The 21669-nt window shown below is 41.3% G+C and overlaps 1 protein-coding gene across 23 annotated transcripts in view; it reads right to left on the bottom strand.

Moving 5' to 3' along the window:
- Positions 1-21669, bottom strand: part of RIMS2 (regulating synaptic membrane exocytosis 2) — a 387973-nt gene that overhangs the window by 293767 nt on the left and 72537 nt on the right. For 12 of the 23 annotated variants that reach the window (XM_054385548.1, XM_054385557.1, XM_054385553.1 and 9 more), the window contains 2 exons: positions 18842-19052; positions 11169-11180 (listed from right to left, as the gene is read on the bottom strand). In XM_054385548.1, coding sequence (XP_054241523.1) covers positions 11169-11180; positions 18842-19052 — 223 coding nt within the window. The remainder of the gene's footprint in view (positions 1-11168; positions 11181-18841; positions 19053-21669) is intronic. The other 11 variants (XM_054385554.1, XM_054385551.1, XM_054385547.1 and 8 more) reach the window with 1 other exon arrangement.

The following is a 21669-nucleotide window of genomic DNA, read 5'->3' as shown; positions in this document are numbered from 1 at the left end:
TCCAAGTGGGTATGGAATGTCTTCAGAGATGGAGAGTCCACAACCTCTCTGGGCAGGGGGCTCCAGGGCTCTGGCACCTCACAATGAAAGAGTTTTTCCTTGAAACATCTCTGCACCAGCTTGCATCCACTGCCCCTTGTCCTGTCATTGGACATCCCTGAGCAGAGCCTGGCTCTCTCCTCCTGACACCCTTCACATATTTATAATCATGAATGAGGTCACCACCCAGGCTTCTCTTCCCCACCCCTCAAGCAGGGAGATGTTCCACCCCCTTCATCATCTTAGTGGTTCTGCACTGGACTCTTTCAATCAGTTCCCTGAGGTCCTTCTTGAACTGAAGGGCCCCAGAACTGGACACAATATTCCAGATGCAGCCTCACCAGGGCAGAGTAGAGGGGGAGGAGAACCTCTCATGACCTACTAACCACAGCCCTCCTAATACACCCCAGGATGCCCTTGGCCTTCTTGGCCACAGGGCACGTTGCTAGCTCATGGTCATCCTGTTGTCCACCAGGATCACTTGGCTTAGACATTGTATGCTTCCAATCCAACGTATACTTCTCTATCTTATTTATTTAGGAATGTTTTTGACAAAGGTATCACAAAGATCTGAAGCAGTGGCTGATCACAGAAGTTTTATGAAACTTCCAACTCAGAATAATTTCTGAGGGACATACCCTTCACAGATGCACTCCACAGAGCCAAAACACCACATGTATGCTAAGGCCTGGATCTTTATCATTAGAGAACCCAGACAGGTCACAACCTTCTTTGTTCAGCATTTCACCTGTGCTCTGCAGGAGGCTTCTGCTAACAGAACCTCACATGATCTGAATGGTAACCAGTAGACAAATCTATTTAAAAACATACTGAAAACAAGGATCATCTCTTCTTATCTGTACTAAAAAGATTAACATGGTTAATTTTCCAAGGTTTTTCCTTCAATAATGCCCTGATAATCTGTGCTGGTAGTATTGTATTAAACATGAGAACAAAAGATTAAAAAATAACACTAATGAAAGCCAAAAGTTACATGAAAAAGAAAAGTCTAATAGGCTTGGACTCATTATTACTTAAAATTGATATTAAAATTTATGTCAATAGAAGTATTGGACTCCTATTCACAATACAAAAGGCACCTATGGTATTTTATTAAGCTTAAGCTTTGGGCACAATAACATTACAGAAGTCTAGAGTTGAAAGATCATAGCTGTTTTATTTCAAAGGTGCTATAAAATGAAACCAATCATATTAATCTAGAAGAAGTCCAGAAACAGATTACTGGGAAAAAAATAATAAAAACCACTTTATAACATTGTCCATAATAATAAAGCATTTTCTCTTGAATAAATTACTTTGAAAGACATTTTTAATGAGCACTTGAGATTGGTGTCTGGTTCTATAAGCCAAACTAAGCTGATTTCCACTTTTTACTACAAAATAAAACACTGATATGAATGTAAAAGTTATGCTCTTCCCAAATGACTGAGGCCACGCAGCCACTATAAAGATATTTTTTTGGCCTTTCTCAGTGATGTCCACAATAAAAAGGAAGCAAAACCAGGTTAAGATAAAATGAAAAAAGAATTTAAGAGGAGTTTTCTTCCCACAAAATAATTTGTTTGAAAATATAAATAATCATGGCGTTATAGCTTAAAAATTAATACTGAATGCAGACAACTAAGCAATTGTACACATTAGGAGAAAAAAAAAAAAAAAGCATTTGAACCCTTAGCTTCAATGTAGAGGTAAAACTATTCTAACTCCTTGGAAGGATAATATATACTACCTACCTAGGGCTGTAAGAAATCCAAATGGGTAACAACAATCAATATCAACTTTCATAACCACATGGTCAGGTACCTGAGAGCAAGAACACCTCAATTACCCAGGTCATGACTCTGAAGTGCTGTAGCAATTACACTGAAACTGAAAGATGGACAGGCTAAAGGAAGACCAGGGAGTGATTAACACTGCCCAACAGGCTAAAGGAACACCAGGGAGTGATTAACACTGCCCCACAGGCTAAAGGAACACCAGGGAGTAATTAACACTGCCCCACAGGCTAAAAGAACACCAGGGAGTGATTAACACTGCCCAACAGGCTAAAGGAACAGCAGGGAGTGATTAACACTGCCCAACAGGTTAAGGAACACAAGGGAGTGATTAACACTGCCCACAAGGCTAAAGGAACACCAGTGAGTGACTAACACTGCCCCACAGGCTAAAGGAACACCAGGGAGTGATTAACACTGCCCACCAGGCTAAAGGAACACCAGGGAGTGATTAACACTGCCCAACAGGCTAAAGGAACACCAGGGAGTGATTAACACTGCCCACCAGGCTAAAGGAACACCAGGGAGTGATTAACACTGCCCAACAGGCTAAAGGAACACCAGTGAGTGATTAACACTGCCCAACAGGCTAAAGGAACACCAGGGAGTGATTAACACTGCCCAACAGGCTAAAGGAACACCAGGGTGTGATTAACACTGCCCAACAGGCTAAAGGAACACCAGTGAGTGATTAACACTGCCCACCAGGCTAAAGGAACACCAGTGAGTGACTAACACTGCCCACCAGGCTAAAGGAACACCAGGGTGTGATTAACACTGCCCAACAGGCTAAAGGAACACCAGGGAGTGATTAACACTGCCCAACAGGCTAAAGGAACACCAGGGTGTGATTAACACTGCCCAACAGGCTAAAGGAACACCAGTGAGTGATTAACACTGCCCAACAGGCTAAAGGAACACCAGGAAGTGATTAACACTGCCCACCAGGCTAAAGGAACACCAGGAAGTGATTAACACTGCCCAACAGGCTAAAAGAACACCAGGAAGTGATTAACACTGCCCCACAGGCTAAAGGAACACCAGTGAGTGATTAACACTGCCCAACAGGCTAAAAGAACACCAGGAAGTGATTAACATTGCCCACCAGGCTAAAGGAACACCAGTGAGTGACTAACACTGCCCACCAGGCTAAAGGAACACCAGGGAGTGATTAACACTGCCCAACAGGCTAAAAGAACACCAGGAAGTGATTAACACTGCCCCACAGGCTAAAGGAACACCAGGAAGTGATTAACATTGCCCACCAGGCTAAAGGAACACCAGTGAGTGACTAACACTGCCCCACAGGCTAAAGGAACACCAGGGAGTGATTAACACTGCCCAACAGGCTAAAAGAACACCAGGAAGTGATTAACATTGTCCAACAGGCTAAAGGAACAGCAGGGAGTGATTAACACTGCCCAACAGGTTAAGGAACACAAGGGAGTGATTAACACTGCCCACCAGGCTAAAGGAACACCAGTGAGTGACTAACACTGCCCAAGAGGCTAAAGGAACACCAGGGAGTGATTAATATTTTTCACATTTGAGCTTCTCCACAAATGCATTCAAGTCCAATATCTGCTGAAGGTGTCTACATAAAGGCACTCAGACTTTGCTGAACAAATCTTGTTCCTGTGCAGGAAATACATGATATGTCAACAGGTGCCTGCCATACAAATTCCTTTTTCTCTACACACCAAATCTAAGCAGAAAATATTAACCCAGATGCAAAGCCTTTCTCATTTGATTCCTCAGCTTATCAAGAAACTCTGCCTGGGAGACACTAGCTAAACCAAGATGTAAGTAAACAACTGAGAATGAAATGAAAGGAAGGGAGGAATGGGAGGAAGGGAAGAAAGGAGGGAGGCAGGCAGGAAAGAAGGAAAGATGGAAGGGGAAAAGGGAAAAAGAAGAAGGGGGGGGAAGGGGAAAAGAAAAGGGGGGCGAAGGGGAAAAGAAAAGGGGGCGAAGGGGAAAAGAAAAGGGGGGGAAGGGGAAAAGAAAGGGGGGGGAAGGGGAAAAGAAAGGGGGGGGAAGGGGAAAAGAAAAGGGAGGCGAAGGGGAAAAGAAAAGGGGGGGGAAGGGGAAAAGAAAAGGGAGGGAAGGGGAAAAGGGAAAAAAAGTTTAAAACAACAAAGCAACTTCGGAAGTTTGCTGCCTCACTCTATTGGTATCACCATCTTCATTATTTATACACATAGGCACTGGTTTCCAGCCACTGAAGCTGAATCTAGATAATGAAACATTTATAGCATCCTCTGCTGTGCCATAATGTCTAACTGTGTCCAAAGAGTCCTAGGTGTGCTGTTACACACCTGGGACTGAAACAAGGAATTTGCTGAGCTACCTTTGATAAAGGTCTACACCTGGAACTTAATAGCACATGATATGGTTTCTGAATATTGCAACAGGTGGCAAATATAACTTACTGCTCAAGAACTGTTTCTTCTGGTTCCAGAATTGCAAATAGCTTCTATTAATTGGAGCCAAAGTGAAAGTGAAGATTTATCAATGTGCTAAAGCAGAGATACTTTGTTTATTACACTGTCTCTAGACTTGGTTTTAGATAACATTATATTAGGATAGCTTGAAGAAAAATTTAAGTAGAAATTTGATCTGTTTTGTGCAATTGTATATCAAAAGATAAACTTCTGATGATATCATGACAGGAGGGATAATTTGCACAATGAAAGCCAGCCAGCCCCTCTAATTCCACCAGGCTCTCTCTAAATCAGCTCTAACGCTTTTCAGAAGTTCAGTACCATCTAAAAGCAAACCCAAGTACTTCCAATTTCTGTGCTATAGAATTAGAACAGCACAGTGTACATGTGGAGGACAAGGTTTATAGGAGGAACCTTATACATTAATCAGTGAAGGCAAAAAAAAAAATATCCAGGCTTGCTCATCTAAAACAGAGCTACACATATGAATGTAAAAGATTTTCAGACTTACTTTTCTGGTTAGTTTTCTGTTTATTTCTAAGAAACATATCTGTGTTCCTCAAGCATGAAGCTTGCTGACAAAAGCAGTCTCAGTACCTAGATGTAAAATCCCCTACAGTCACTAGACTGAACCAGTTACAACCGTTCTGATGCTACGTCCTGGTAAGAAGTTGTTCTATTTTTGTTTTCCAATTAACTTTCACATAAAAAAGAAGCTGTAAAAGGAGACTGTCTGCTCCTAGGACCACATCCCCCTTTCCTTAAACACTGCAGAGGGTATGCCATTGATTTGTGCATGAGGAAATAGGGCAAAAGGCATCATGGTAAAGAAAGAAAAACAAGAGAGAGAGAGAGAGAGAGGGGCAAAAAAAAAAAAAAATCATTCCTTCCCTATGTCACCCAACAGCTCAGAAGTTGAACCACAGTGTAATCTCCCTGTTCCTTGACTGTGACAGCAAACACAGCATATCTCAGTGTGACAGTAAGGCCATCAAAGCTAATAATGTGGGATCTACCTTAGGGAAAACATTCCTATGCCAATTTAACCATCAGTAGGATGCAGCTGCTATGTGTGAGCTCCTTCTATCAAATGTCACATTGTGACAGTATCAAAAACACCAAAAATGGAAAGCTAGGTAATATTTTTGAGCAGAGAAGATGATGTGAGTGTGCAGTCAGACTAAGTCTGAGAGAGGAAGAAGCAGCAGCTTTGTGTTTAAATATATTTACACAGAGTCCATTTTGTTTATGTTTTGCAATCCAGCACCAAGAAACAGAACCTTGGGCTTTTGGTGCCATGTTTGTTAAATGCTTCTTCTGCTCCTGAAGGTGCACTCTGTAGTGACAAAGGAAACGAGAGTGGGCTCTGAACACAGCAAGATAAAGGTGAGCAGCTCAGACAAATAGATACATGAGAAACAGGATCAGAGAACAGCCTAGGACAAGTGGCCCAAGACAGGAAGGTCTAAGTTGCCTGAACTTAGTTGCCTGAACTAAGTTGCCTGAACTCTCTGAATTACTTTTAGAGATCCCAGTCTGAAAGACAATACTCAAGAGCTGAAGAAAACCATTAACACTTTCTGCAGGAGAAAGAGAGATCTCAAAAAACCCCAATGCTGGTAGAGGAGGCTTTTGTCAGAGGTATTTCAAGTCTAGGAAATAATGATATTGGGTTTGGGAGTCTAGAAAAGCTTTTTCCAAATTTCATCAATCCGGAAATGTCTTTGTTAAACACCAATATCCCTTAGAGTATACACAGCCCATGAAAACCTTGATGGGACTCCCAAGTGTGCCTCACCATAAGAGGCAATTCAGCCTGAATCAAATGTAAAGAACAGGGCAAGAGTTTACCCAAACATACTTTCCAATAGCAAGAAGGCAGCAGTAGGAGAAGCAACAACCTCTGGTTTCTATAAATATTTATAATATCTGTGCAATTCCAGATGTGCAAGCTGGAGGTCACTGTGGAGGTACAGACCTGCAAGACAGATGGTTTCGAAGTGATGGCATCTTAGGGAGGGCCCCAGGACCTCTTAAGAAGAGCTGAAGTAAAATGAGAAAAACCTTTCCTTGCTTAACAGTGAAATTTCCACAAAATGACAGAAAATATTCTTACCACCACCTTGGTCTCTCCTGACTGGAATAATAATATTCATTACTCTGGATCAGGGCGAATGAAAACTAGAGAACATGATGTTTTAACTGCAGTTAAGCAAAAGAGAGGGAGAATAATGCCCTATGCTAATTGCTTCTGATCTTATCTAATGTAATTATACATAGAATTGTTTCATGAGATTAATTTGCTAAAAATAACTGCCATTGTCAGAACTTTGTCTAGGAATTGCAAAAACTACTAAACTTTGATTTCATGATTCAAGTTAAAATAACATTCCAATGTTATTAGGGAAAATAGCCTAGGAATTTATTCTGCAAGTCCCTTCGATGCTGAAATTGCTTAAAAGAGTCTTTGAGATGACTTTATAAAAAAAAAAAAAAGGATTGTGCAGCTTTTTAAGACTGGTGAAGGCTGAAGACTGGATTCTTAAAGAGAAGCTATTAGTCAGTGTCTTAAGTATTTCAAAACACATAACATTACAAAGGTAGAAGACCTACTACAAAGGAAGGTGTCAAAACGTTTTAGCCACTTGTACAAGAAATAAAGACAGAATAAGGAAGAAGTTTCCTAGCATTGCTCTTCAGGTTTATCCTTAAAAAGAATTCAAAACAGTTCCATTGAAGGCTCTGACTGGCTTTCAACAGTTTGAGACAGATTTCCTAAAAATAACTTTCCAAACCCCCTAAAGGAGACAGAGGGACAGAGAAAGTATCACACTGTCCAAAAGCCAGGCCTCTGAACTGCCAGTTTCATGTCTCTTTAAAACTTCTCACTCGAAAACAAACACTTTAAAAACATGACCTGATGTATCTGAACCTCAAATGTTCACAACTAAATCCAAGTTCCAAACCCCAGATCACGGCCAGCAAGAGAAGTGTTTGATGGATTACACAGAACTATAGCTCTGAAATGAAAAGTTGTTCTTCCAGTTTGAGTTGGAATCTGTGACATTAATACCAAGTAGCTCAGTCACTGCTTTTTGATGGGCTCTAGGTCAGTGCCATCAGTGCTTTCAAGGGAAACTATTCTTCCTAGTACTAAATGAAGTAGATCCAAGTAATTGCAACACAATCTGAATTCATGTCCAGCTCCATTCCCCACCACCATAAACAGCACCAGTGGACTGGCATGCAATTGATCCCTGAACACCAGGTACTGTCCCAGTTTTCCCTGCAATCTCAATCTTGATCAAAAGATCTATCTAGAGTTCTACAGGGTACATATCAAAGTACCTTTCTAAATCCTCACAGCCCTGGTGCTCCTAATACCCCTCACTTTTCCAAACCTGTGTTAACTGGGCCATGTACCATCAACAGTCACCAAGTATCTACAGCTTTACCAAGGACCACTGCAGATTGGACTTGCCATTCTGTTGTTATGAAATGCAGAATAAGTCTCTTAAGAACTGGAATTCAGAGCTTCTGATATGCTAGCACTGGAACATGAAGAATAGGAAGGATTCTCTAAGTGGCTTAACCTACTGCTAAATGCTATATTATACAACATTTTAAAATCCTGTTTACATTTGAGTATTTGTCTTGATAGCATCTGCATACCAGGGTTCTTAACCTGTGAGCACTAAAACAGCAAGGTGAACACCACTGCTGTCCTTACTTCTCAAGGTCTGCAGTCAAGAATAAGCTGACCTACAATACTTCTTGCTCTTTCTGCCTTAACTTCTAAAATGCCTATTTCAAAATCAGTAGCAGCAGCTACTAAATTAGAGGCATCACTGTGGTTTACGGAAAAATCAAACCAGTTGACTGGAGAAATTTTTGTCCCTTTCCCCTTTAGCTCATGTACATGGTAAAACTAAACAACCATGTAATCTTACAACTATGAACTCCTTCAGGTTTTTCTCCTTTTTTTGTGTGTTTTTTTGTTTGGTTGGGTTTTTTTTAACTTTTCAGCTAAATGTAGTATTTCATACTGCTATGATATAGATGAGTATCTCACAGGTATTACTGGACTGACTGTGGGCATGCTTTTGACATGCACCACTTACAAGATTATACTGAAAGGGTAAAATCTTGAAGGAAAAAGAAATTATTCCTTTTCCTCATCTGTCTTTTGCATTCTACAGATACCTCTATTCTACACTGGTGGTGTTACCACATGGCTTCTATGAGTTTAAAGCATTTTAATTCTCAAAAACTCTCATGGTGTAGAATCATAAAATCAGTCAGGGTTGGAAGGGACTTCAAGGATCATCTAGTCCCAACCCCCCTGCCATGGGCAGGGACACCTCACACTAGATCAGGCTGGCCAGAGCCTCATCCAGCCTGGCCTTAAATACCTCCAGGGATGGGGCCCCAACCACCTCCCTGGACAACCCATTCCAGGCTCTCACCACTCTCATGGGGAAGAACTTCTTCCTCAATTCCAGCCTGCATCTCCCCATTTCCAGCTTTATTCCATTCCCCCTAGTCCTATCACTACCTGATAGACTAAAAAGTCCCTCCCCAGCTTTCTTGTAGCCCCCTTCAGATACTGGAAGGCCACAAGAAGGTCACCTCGGAGCCTTCTCTTCTCCAGAGTGAACAGCCCCAACTCTTTCAGTCTCTCCTCATAGGAGAGGTGCTCCAGCCCTCTGATCATCCTGGTGGCCCTTCTCTGGACACCTTCCAGCATGTCCATATCCCTCTTGTAATAGGGGCTCCAGAACTGGATGCAGTACTCCAGGTGGGGTCTCACCAGAGCTGAGTAGAGAGGGAGAATCACCTCCCTTGACCTGCTGGCCACACTTCTCCTGATGCAGCCCAGGCTCTGGTTGGCTTTCTGGGCTGCAAGTGCACACTGACAGCTCATGTTGAGCTTCTCGTCCACCAGGATCCCCAAGTTCCTCTCCTCAGGGCTGCTCTCCATCCAGTCACTGCCCAGCCTGGATTTGTGCTTGGGATTGCCTCGACCCAGATGCAGGACCTTGCACTTTGTCTTGTTGTCTTTGTCTCATGTAGACCAAAAGAAAACTATGTAAACCTCTAAAGATGGGTGGACCAGCATGCCAGCCACCACAAAGGTTGCTTACCTGCTGTTAATTCATATCCTAAAGGTTAACAGCAGCAGACAGCCTAGAACAACCTTTATGAAGAACATGATTTCTGAATCATACATATAAAAGTGAAATTTAACACTGCTAGCAGTGAGAAAAATGCATGTTTATTGTAGCAAGACTGCTGTGTGTACTGTGATGGTTTAAAACTGTCTTTTTATTTTTTCTTTACAAAGCTCAAGCAGAGAAGGTGAAGGAATGTAAATAAATCACTATTGGGTGTAAGAAAGCAAAATAATGATTGTTCTAAACACTTCCCTTGGAGAGATAGAAGTGTTTAAGAATCTCTACTAAAAACAAAGTTGGGGCAGTCTGAGTCAGAGTTCTCAGTTTGCTTGCTGGGCTGTCTGGCTGCTGCTTCTTCTTTCCTGGCTGAAGATAGCACACTGACCATGACAAGCTAAGTCTAACAGCCTCTCTGCTTCTTAACTCTCTGCCTTCTGCCAGGGGGGTCTGGGGAGATTCCTTCTGGCTGGGGGTGGGGGGGAGAGGCCCCTTGGGGGAAGCAAAGGGAGCTTGGTTGTGCTTTTCTGTTGATTGTACCTATTTGTGAATGTTGTGATTAGTGTCTATTTGTATATATTCATTGCATTTCATCATAGATTGTAGGTTTGCTTGTAAATACAGCTTGCATTTGCTTCCAGACTGAGCCAGCCTGGTTATTGTCAGTGGGGGGGATTTCAGCTCTCACACTGTTACAGTGTACAGCCACTAAACACATAGGAAGGCTAAATCACTTCTTTACTCCATCACATATAGGAACTTACTTGCCATGCACTACCAAGGCAAATGGCTTTTGCAATTACAGTTCTTTAGAATACATTACAGACTTTCATGGAAGAGCAGATTCACACTAGCTGAAGGAGTTTTCTCACCTCTGTTGTTTAAAAAATAAAAATTAAAAAAAAATCAGACATAGTTTGGTCAAGTATTGCAATACAGCCAGGCTCATTCTCAAACTCAGATTTGTACTACCTTTTCTAAACAGAGTTAAATCAGAATAAAAGATTCACTGCAGGTGTAACATTAGCAAGACAAGCACGGTGTCAGTGACATGCACAACATCTAACATAGTTTCAAGACTATGCTCAATACAATATGTGCACTACATTTGAGGAATGCCTACATACCATTCAATTTGGAAAATTATTTCTATCTTAGTGGGTAAACTCTATGACATTGCTGGCATATTGCTAAATGTTTCAAATCAAAATGCTTTCTTAATGTTTACTGGTATCTTTTTGTATTGTCATTCAAAAACAAAACTGAACCATCATACTTTAAAAGTTTAAAGCTAAAACATTGAGTCCAGCAAATGTTGACTACCCCAGGGTGCAGAAATAATTTGGATAAATTTATGCCACTTGGATAAAAATTCACTTGCATTTCAGTAAAAGAAAGACCTATGAGACAATTTCATTTGATTTTTTTTTGACTGTGCACATATCATATTGCAAAAGTGAAGGGGAAGTTGGGGGCATGCTCACAAAAGCTGCAGACAGGGAAATATCATGCAGACTGTTCACAACAACTCACAGATTATGACTAAGTTATCTGACAAACAGGTAAGCCTTGCATGCCAAACATTGCTTTCATTGTAATGACAGTAACTCCCCTTGGCTTCAGCAGGAATTACACCTGTGCAAATGAAAGCAAATGTAGGCCAGGAAACAAGTCTACCCATAAAGAAAAGAAACTGTAGGCAGAAAAAAAGCTCTAACCACTTTGTCCTCCTGGAGTTCAAATCCACGAAAGCAAGAAAGGAAGGACAGGGAAAAAAGAAAAAAAAGAAAAGAAAAAAAAAAGACAAAGAAGGAAAGAGTCACTTTCATTTTGAAAGTAAGCAGTAGGATTTGTAAGTAAAATAAACAAACATAAAAGGAATTAATATATATCTTTCTTACTTCTCCTGGTAATAAAGAAGATCTAGTGAAACATCTGTCATCCTAATGATTTTTCTTAACCCTTTCATGGGTGAAATTGAACAAAGGTAATTTTTTTTCATAAAATAATTTGGGGGGCATGTCCAACACACCTTAATAAAACAAAAGGGGCATCTTAAGAGAAGGTTGCAGAATGTAGCTCTACATGCCTTGTACCCCACTATTGTAAGTTATTAGCCATGCATAACCCTTTGCACTTTCAAAGAGTCCAGTGAAATACAGAATGTTTGTTTACTGGAGCCAGCTATAGAGTATGCACAATGGCACAGCTGCATGTCAGTCACTCAACAGATCTTTAAAATAGTCAAGGTTTAAAGCATAAGGAGGTGGAGTTTGCCACAAGTATTTACTGCATGTCATGTCAGATCTGTATCATTTATACTTTTTATTTTTCATACCCATAAATATTAAATACAAATAGTCCCATCCATTATTCTTTTCCTTGAAGGAATTGCACTTTTAGCTGCCTAACTCTGTAAATGGAATAGTACTTTAGGAAACAAAAACAGTAAAAATGTTTTCAAGAAAAAAAAAAACAAAAAACAAAACAAACTGTTCCTCGTTTTTGTGACTGACAAATGATGATTTCTCTTTTTCCTGGTACCTTAATTTCCCATGCCATTAGAGAGACCAAATCTGGGCTTGAAGTCAAACACTTAGCTCTGCTGGAAATACAACTCCTCACCAAAGGCTGATAACTCGGTTTGTAGCTTTGCTGTTCAGATAACTATATGGTAACTAACCTTGTGCTCCTGCACTCTGTCAGAGGTTTTAGGCTCCCCCCAATGCTAGTAGTTTTGAAGATTTAGAAATTATTTTTTGGCTAGCGTATTTATAACACAAACGAACAGCAGAGAATACAACAGAGGCCAACCAAGAGATCTGGGACTCTCTCTGTCTCCCTCCCTCTCTCCTTTTCCATCTGCTCCAGTCCACTACCAAGACTTTTCACTGGCTCTAATAAACCAAATTCATCAGCTCTTTGGTGTCAGCTCACTTTAATTTACTCCAAGGGAATTTTTGAATGTTAGCACAACCTCCCCCACTGCCCAGGGTTGGCTCAGGATACCAGGGCATGACAGAAGGCTGAGGCAGGGAAGCGTGCAGGCAGGGGGAAACTATTTGCATTCCTCAGCTACTTAAAGGTGAGCTATGGGGAAGACAAAGAATTTTCTTGAAGATGCACAGCTAATGAACAAAACCCAACAAGCAAGGGATTAGAGTGGATATAAAAATCACAAGACTGGGTAACCACTATGAAAGGTTGTCCAAAGAGGTTACAGATTCGCCATTCTTGGAGATTTTTATACCTCACTTGGACAATATCCTGAAAACCTTCTCTGACTTTGAAGTTAATCCTGCTTGGAGCAGGATATGGGTCTAGATAATCTCCACAGGTCTCCTCTGATCCAGTTTGTTCTGTGATGTTATGTACCATGGTAAAAGTTTAAAGTCTTTTCAAAGATGCTCTGGGGTTTAGTGGCATTCTCAGCTATACAAGTAGCAAATGCCACTGCAAGCTATCTAAATCACAGGCCTTGTAAGCATTACCACTGGCTATGCAGAGACATGTTCATCTGCACAGCACCAGGTGCTCTGCCACTTTCCTGGCAGGGCTTCCTGTCCCCTTGCAGCAAGAGCGGCAGTAACGCTCCGCGATATTTGGGATGGAAACATCTCATACTTCAATTTCACATCCTCACTTCTGAAGTAATTTACTCCACTATGTAAGAGCAGCATAATCCATAAGCAAGTACTTTTAGCACAGAAGCTGAGAAATTGTCTTTACTGTAAATGCTTGATCAGGCTGCTTTCTTAGTAAAGGTCTCACTTTTGCAGGAAGGGGTAACTAACAGCAGAGAAAAGCAAATAAGTCAGAATACTCCAACCCCACTGTAAGGATGCAGACAGCAATAACATTTTAAAGTAACAACAAACACAAACAGCAAAATGGAAATTTGAGAACTTTCACAGGATGTTAGGGGTTGGAAGGGACTTCTGGAGATCTTTCAGTCCAACCCCCCTGCCAGAGCAGGACCATAGAATACAGCACAGGTCACACAGGAACACATCCAGGCAGGGCTAGAAAGCTTCCAGAGAAGGAGACTCCACAACCTCTTTGGGCAGCCTCTTCCAGTGCTCTGTCACCCTCACAGTGAAGAAGTTCCTCCTCATGTTGAGATGGAACTTCCTGTGGTGTAGTTTACATCCATTGTCCCTTGTCCTATCACATGGCACAAGTGAGCAGAGCCTGTCCCTATCCCTTCCTTCCTGACCCCCAGCCCTCAGATACTGATAGTGATCAGTTCCCCTCTCAGTCCTCTCTTCTCCAGATTAAGCACCCCCAGGTCTCTCAGCCTCTCCTCATCAGGCAGTGCTCCAGGCCCTTCAGCATCCTTGTAGTCCTCCATAGCACTGTCTCAAGTAGGTCCCTGTCCCTCTTGTACTGGGGAGCCCAGAATCAGATGCAATATTCTAGGTGGGGCCTCACTTAAATAAATTCCAACAAGACAACAGTAGGCAAAACAGCACATGACAAAAATAAAGATTGTTAAATATAATAAACTGAGGGGAAAAAAGGTAGAAGGTCTCACCAAAACAAAACAAAAAAAAAAAAGTGGAAAGACAGGGATATTTCAAATTAGAAAACAGGGATGTCATTAAAACAACTGATAATGAATGAAATGTAAATATTAAGTAAAGGGGTTAAAACTTATGCAAAGTTTTGAAAGGTTTTAAAGGGTTTAGATGAAACTAAAACTTGTAGATGAAAAGAATCTTTATTAGTTGATTTTTATCACATTGTTTAGCTTACTATTGTGTGAAGAGTCTCAAGCCCTTCACCATGTAAGCTCTAAGCTTTCCTACTGTAAGCTCTAAGCTTTCCTACATAGAGCAGTAACCCCCAGAAGTGGTGCCTTTGGAAAGGCAGTTTTATCTCTCTGGAAGCTTTATTTGTCTGATATTTTAGCATCTAACTTTCTCAGCTGCATAAATCTCATGCTGCTGTGCACTTCCTCGTTCAGTGTGCATTTCCCTATATAAATCATGATATCATTAAAAAAATAATAACAGTAGTATACTTAGTATATCAGCAGTGCTTATGTTACTAACAACAATTACTGCTTGCTCTCATGCGATTTATTGCTTCAGTTTTAATAATGTGAAGTTGTTCATAAACATAAAAGATGACAGTCCAAGGTCCCTTACTCCCAGGAAAGTTAAAGCCACATCCTGGCTGAATGCTCCATTCACTAAAATAGTCAGCAGCAGTACTACTGCTATCAGTTCCATGTTTGGTCTAGGAGGAACTCCCACAGAATGCCTGTGCAACCCAAACTGAATTTTAATGCCTGCATTTCAGGCACTGCAACTAAACTCAAACAGGAATAAATCATCCAGTCATTCTGAGAAGCCTAATCTAATGCTCTGACAACAGTCAAACATTTCCATACTCTGCTCCTACTCATGCCCATGAATCTTCATAGAATGGCTTGGGTGGGAAGGGACCTTAGAATCATCTACTCCAACCTCCCCACCATGGGCAGGGACACCTCACAACTAGACTCAGCTGCTCAAGGCCTCACCCAACCTGGCTTTGAACACCCTCAGGGAGGAGGCATCCAAAAATCTGTTCCAGAGTCCTACCACCCTTGTACTGAAGAACTTCTTCCCAAGATACAGTCCAATCTTGTAAGCAGCAATCCTCTTTGTGACCTTTGAAAGAACCTTTTCTTCACAATTCTGCATGTGCTGAGGTACATGCTGCCAACACCAGAACAGACCAAAGTATTCAGAAGCACAATCTGGTGTAAGTGGTATGAGTTTGCCTTCAAACTTCCTCAAACATCTCTATCAAAGAGTATTTCAGATCATTTGAGAATCACCTTATATGAAGTCCAAAACAGAGATCATAGAACCATAGAATGACAGAATCAGTCAGGGTTGGAAGGGACCACAAGGATCAGCCAGTTCCAACCCCCCTGCCATGGGCAGGGACACCTCACACTACATCAGGCTGGCCAGAGCCTCATCCAGCCTGGCCTTAAACACCTCCAGGGATGGGGCCTCAACCACCTCCCTGGACAACCCATTCCAGGCTCTCACCACTCTCATGGGGAAGAACTTCTTCCTCACATTCAGCCTGAATCTCTCCACTTCCAGCTTCATTCCATTCCCCCTAGTCCTATCACTACCTGATAGACTAAAAAGTCCCTCCCCAGCTTTTTTGGAGCCCCCTTCAGATACTGGAAGGCCACAAGAAGGTCACCTCGGAGCCTTCTCTTCTCCAGAGTGAACAGCCCCAACTCTTTCAGTCTCTCCTCATAGGAGAGGTGCTCCAGCCCTCTGCTCACCCTCGTGGCCCTTCTCTGGACACCTTCCAGCATGTCCAGATCCCTCTTGTAATAGGGGCTCCAGAACTGGATGCAGTACTCCAGGTGGGGTCTCACCAGAGCTGAGTAGAGAGGGAGAATCACCTCCCTTGACCTGCTGGCCACACTTCTCTTGATGCAGCCCAGGCTCTGCTTGGCTTTCTGGGCTGCAAGTGCACATATACAACCTCTCAAACAATATCTATGAAGATCAGAGGAGATTTAGCAAAATTAAAAATAGGAAGCTATTAGAAGTCATCCTTCAGGAAAATAGGAAAAAAAAATTCTGGTAAATTCCAGTGGACCAAAAATAATTTTCATGGAATAATAGATATGTGCATAAAAGAGATCATAAAGAGGAGATTGCCACAGTCTCTCTGAATAGATCTTTTGTATTTATGCTCACAGTGATTAGAGACATACTTCTTCTAGAATATTATTTTATGCAGAATGAATGCAGAATATGAGGTCATACTTTGAATTGATGTTTTGGAAAGAGAAGCTTTAAAGTGAGCCAGCAAAATAAAAACAACCCAATGTCAAATTTTTAAAATCTCAAGGCTAAAATATGTATTAACTGTAACAGAATCTTTTCAGTGAAAAGAATAAAAAGGGAAGATTTCACCCAATTTTCATCATTTTTAAGGAATTTCAGCATTAGATCAACTGAATAATGGACAAGTGAGCTTGACATTCTCATTGGACAGATTTGTCAACGCCAAACCAGAGAATAAAATTATCAAGCTGCCATGGAATTAGAATAAATTCATCCATAGGAAAGCACTTAATTAACAAAGAGACAAGAAGAAAAGAAGAGGAATAAATGGTCAGGGAGAGGCATCACCAGTGACACCTCACAGGGGATCTGTAGAGGTGTTCTGTCCAGCATATTCATAAAGTATATAGAACAGAAATGAATGAGGCAGAAAAGCTTATTTATTACACTAAATTATCAACACTAGTAGAGAAAAAAATGTCAGCTGAGAAGAGTTGCAGCATAGATTCATAATACTGAATGGAGAAGTTGGCTTACAGAAAAAGACAGAGGAGGTTAAAAAGTAAGAAAAGCTTTCTGTGGTGAGGATGGTGAAGCAGAGGAACAAACCACTTAAGATGTTATGGAAAGACCTCATTGGAAATCTTTGAAGAGAAGTCAGTCCTTCGAAGTTCACATGATCCATCCCAAGGAGGGTGTAAATGATATATCAGAACATTTGATTTTAGGAGATGAAGCCTTCCTCTTAAGGCCCTTTTCCTACATTTCTAAGTACGCAGACATAGTGCCTCAAATATCTGCCCTGATTGCCTTTTATAATCATATGAAAGTAACACAGAAATTATTCCATCTCTTATTACTGACACCATGATTCAGTCAGTTATGAAAAAAAAAACCAACACAAAACAAAACCAACAGTAAAAAAGTGAACTTAGTGAAGACAAAATTTTAAAATCACTTCAACCAAACTGAAGTAATTTGAGAGATTTACACAATCTGTGTAACTGTACTTTAATCATCAGGAAATAACATGCTCTTTTACATTCTGTCAATCAAATACCTGAGTGTATGAAGCCCAACTTGCAGTCTTGCACAAAGAAATAACATTTATACCATTGTCTCCTACTTGGCAAAAGATTAAAATAATATGTGCAGATAAAATAATATGTGCAAGTGATTTTTTTACAGGGAAAAAAAAGAAAAAAGATTTATGGAAATAAAATATACTGAAACATATTATGTCAGTCAATAAAATATTAAACTATTGCATTGGTTTGCCAGTCTTGTGTTTCCACATAAGACTGCCATGAGAAGTTTTGAGTATTGTGACAAATACTCTACAGGTGTCAGAATGTGTGAATGATATCACACAGTATCACAGTAGATCAGAGGTTGGAAGGGACCTCAAGAGATCATCAGGTCCAACCCCCCTGCCAGAGCAGGATCACTTTGGGTAGTCTGCACAGGAATGCATCCAGGTGGGTTTTGAAAGTCTCCGGAGAAGGAGACTCCACAATCGCCCTGGGCAGCCTGTTCCAGGCTCTGTCACCCTCACTGTAAAGTTTCTCTTCATGTTGAGGTGAAGTCTTCTATGTTCTAGTTTGAACCCATTGTTCATTGTCCTATCACTGTGTGCCACCGAAAAGAGCCTGGCCCCCTCCTCCTGACACCCACCCCTCAGATATTTATACACATTGATCAGCTCTCCTCTCAGTCTTCTCTTCTCCAGATTAAATAGCCCCAGGGCTCTCAATCTCTCTTCACAGGGGAGATGCTCAAATCCCCTAATCATTGTCTCTCATGGATCTCCTTGGATTCTCTCCAGAAGTTCTCTGATATGGATCAGACGTGAGCATTTTCTCTAAAATGTTGAATAAAATTATCTCAGAGCTCTTTTCTGATTATCTCAGTTCCTTCTAAAAAATTCAGATTGCTGTTTTACCTGTTCTAGAAGAAGCAGCAGTACACCAGCTCTACGTCTATTTTTAGTACATTTAATTTTTTCCTAATGTTTGGAGATGTATTTTGTGTACATTTACAAAACGTATCTGTATATATAGAAAGTAAAGATTTTTCGTTCTCCATAACATATTGTATAAACTCTGCTTACACTGATTTGACAATAATTGTGTACAGAAGAGCCTGGGCAAGTAAAAAAAGACACAGGTCCTTGCTTTCTCTTGCAATAACCTGTGTCTCAACATTATCATCCTTAGATCAGTAGGTGTATCTCCTAGTCTCAAATAAAGAGGCTCAGATCTCCAAGCAAAGAGCTGTATTTTCATGAATCCATTGTTAGAAATGTGGAATGTACTAAGCTAAAAGCCACAATGGAAATTACCTGAGAAGACAACAGACGTCTTAAAAGCCCCTAAAGTAGGTGTCATTACCACCTTAAAGGACTTAAAAGCGCCTCAAGGAGGCATCATTACGACTTTAAAGGACTTGAAAGCGCCTACAGAAGGTATCATCACCACCTTAAAGGACACGTTTGAGTAGCTGTGTGATTTGGATACCTAAGCAATCATTAAGCAATAGTGAGCCCAGGAGAAGCTCGTCTGTAAGCTCCCGCAGCTCTGTACCTTGTTTGACCGTAAGGACACTCTTCCTCCGCAGCGGGCACAGAACTTAGTTTGGCAATATGAACAGTTATGGCCACAGCCATCGGCAAATTTGGTTTTGTGGCAGATGCCACAGGTTGGGGCATCACCCTTCTGCTCCTGCTGCTGCTGTGATTCTTCACCCATCTTCTTCACTTGCTCCTTGTACATTTCAAACTGCTGATGTAATTTCCTGCAGAAGAGAAGAGGTGGTTAACAGTTGTTTCATTGAAGACCACAAATAGTTTGCAACCACTAAATTGCAATCAATGTCAAAATGTAAATCAGAGATAAATACTGTGGTAAGGCAAATACATTTAATTTATGGTGCTCTGGAAGTGTAATGTTTAATAATTACTTCTTTCATTGTAACTGAACTCATGGAAGGGGCCCAACACACAAGCAGCACACAGTCCAGCTGTTACAAAGGGAACTTTGCTTTAGGATGTCACCAGCTGTTAGCTGAAAAAAAAATAACAGTAGGAAATGTGGACTGAGTGATCCAAGAGCCCATAGCTAATAAGCAGTACTGGTCCCAGTGCCGACCCCTGAGGGATGCCACTTGCCATGGGTCTCCACATGGACACTGAGCCATTGACCACACCGGAGTGCAGCCCTCCAGCCAGCTCCTCATCCAGTGAATGCTCCACCCCTCGAGTCCATGCTATCTGGTGACCAGGATGCCATGCAGGACAGCATCAAATGCTTTACACAAATCCAGGTAGATGATATCAGTTGCTCTTCCCTCATCCACTGATGCTGTAACTCCATCATAAGAGGTCACCAAGTTCATCAAGCAGGATTTGCCCTTGCTGAAGCCATGTTGGCTAACACCAATCACCTTCATTTTCTGTATGCCTTAACAAGACATTCAGGAGGATCTGCTCCATCATCTTGACAGGCAAAGAGGTTAGCCTGACTGGCCTATAGTTTCCAGGGTCTTCCCTTTTTCCCTGTTTCTTTCCTTAATTCCACCAGAGAGGTGCAAACAACTCCTTTGGAAGTGCTGTGTGTTCATTTACCCCACAATATGGCATAGAACAACAATTCTAAAATACTTTTCCAGTCCATTTCAAGCAGTGGCTGCAAGCCCATAGCAACCTACTTCAGTTTAACAAGTTATTATAACTCATTTAAGCCGTTCAGATCATCATACAGGTACTGTCATCTCATGCTAAATTCAAGGTAGAAGACTTCTTTTTACCCATGACCATAACTGGTGAGTGCACCCTTTCTGTCCTTGTACCAACCCTTGAGGCTTTTGTTATATTCACTCCTCCCCATCACACTGGGGGTTAGGATTGAACGAGCAGCCACATGGTGCTCAGTTGCCAGCTGGATGGACCTGTACCACAAGACTCTGCTCCAGAGTGTAAGCTTTCCAGCCTGGAGCAGAGCAGCGAGAGGGGTCATGCCTCTGGCCTCCACAAAGAAGGATCTGAGGGTCCTAACAGAGGTTTGTGGAGTCAGGGGAAAGTGGCTTCCTCTGCCTTCTCACTGGTTCAAAAGGAGTTCACTGATGACTGTTCTTTGTTGAGTTATTAGCTGGAAAGAGCTGAATGAAGCTGAGACTAAAATATAGAAATCTGGAAACCTGGCCCATTTCAACATTTTACCCTGAGAACAGTGCAAAATTGGTAGCTGGCAGTCTGGCCTATTTCCACCAATAACACGTGTAAACCTCAGAGACCTTGCTTGCCTTTTAATTGGGCCAAAGATGGCGTTCTTCACTTAAAGCATATTATCTATGCTGAACTTCAAGTTTATTTTAGGTTGCATTCCGTTTTGTGGCTGCCTTATAATCTGCAGCCTTTGTTTGTGTGATTATTTGCTTAGCAGTCTCACTGATGCATAAAAAGCACAAGCCTTTTGCCAGGCTTCTGAAAGCCTGTACTGAAATAATTTCAATTTTGTTTCCTCTCAGGCACAAGAATCTATGTAGAGGTCACAAGCTTTGCCTCCAAGTATAAACTTTTCAAGGTTACATAGAGTAGTTTCCTAAAATCCATGTTGTAGGAGCAAGCAGCTTATCTGCCAAAATGCCTCATTATTATATCTTTGTCTGTTCTAAGGAAATATCACATGTGCTGATAGCTGTCAGGAAAAGATAAACCCAGAAGACACAGCTATGAAATAATGGTTTACACACAATGTGTGTCCTGCTTCCTGAGCAGAACCACTTGAGATGAATATGCACACTTGAAAATATTAAGCATTTGTTTCAGGAAGTCCATAAAATAACTTTCCATTTTATAGATTAATAATTTTTTTTTAAATCATCTACCCTGCATGGGCTTAAGCCAAAAAAATAACAAAATGCAGCAATAATGTTGTGTTTAGACTAGCACAGTGTTTCAAAAACATTGAGTCAAAACTGTATAACATTTTTCAGAAAATGCAATCCTGCACTCCTGTTTCAACTCAGAACATCCTTGCCTGAGAGGGCTCAGGAGTTCAGTTACCAATGAACTGAAAGTAACCATCACTAAGGCAAACTTCAGAGCCTGCCACACTTCTCATTTCCTGGCTACACTTTTATTACTGATTGCAGTCCATGCCTCATTTTCTGTTCCCAGGCATGGAGCACAAGATGCAGCTGAAATCCAGGCTTCAGAAGGGTTTGTTTTCATATCTGCCAAATCCCTCCACTCAACAATTTTTCTGTCTGATGACACACAACACTCTTCCCTGTAGTGTATTAAACACTTAATGCTTTCTACTCTTACAATAGTGCTAGCTAAGCTGTCACCAAATACACACGCTTCTATTCTGTTCTTCTACATATAACCCTATGTGTTGGTAGAGATTAG

Source organism: Indicator indicator, chromosome 12 (genome assembly GCF_027791375.1).
Source record: "Indicator indicator isolate 239-I01 chromosome 12, UM_Iind_1.1, whole genome shotgun sequence".
In the NCBI taxonomy this organism is placed as follows: Eukaryota; Metazoa; Chordata; class Aves; order Piciformes; family Indicatoridae; genus Indicator; species Indicator indicator.
The sequence above is the reverse complement of the archived record's forward strand: the minus strand, read 5'-3'. Positions and strand labels throughout refer to the sequence as shown.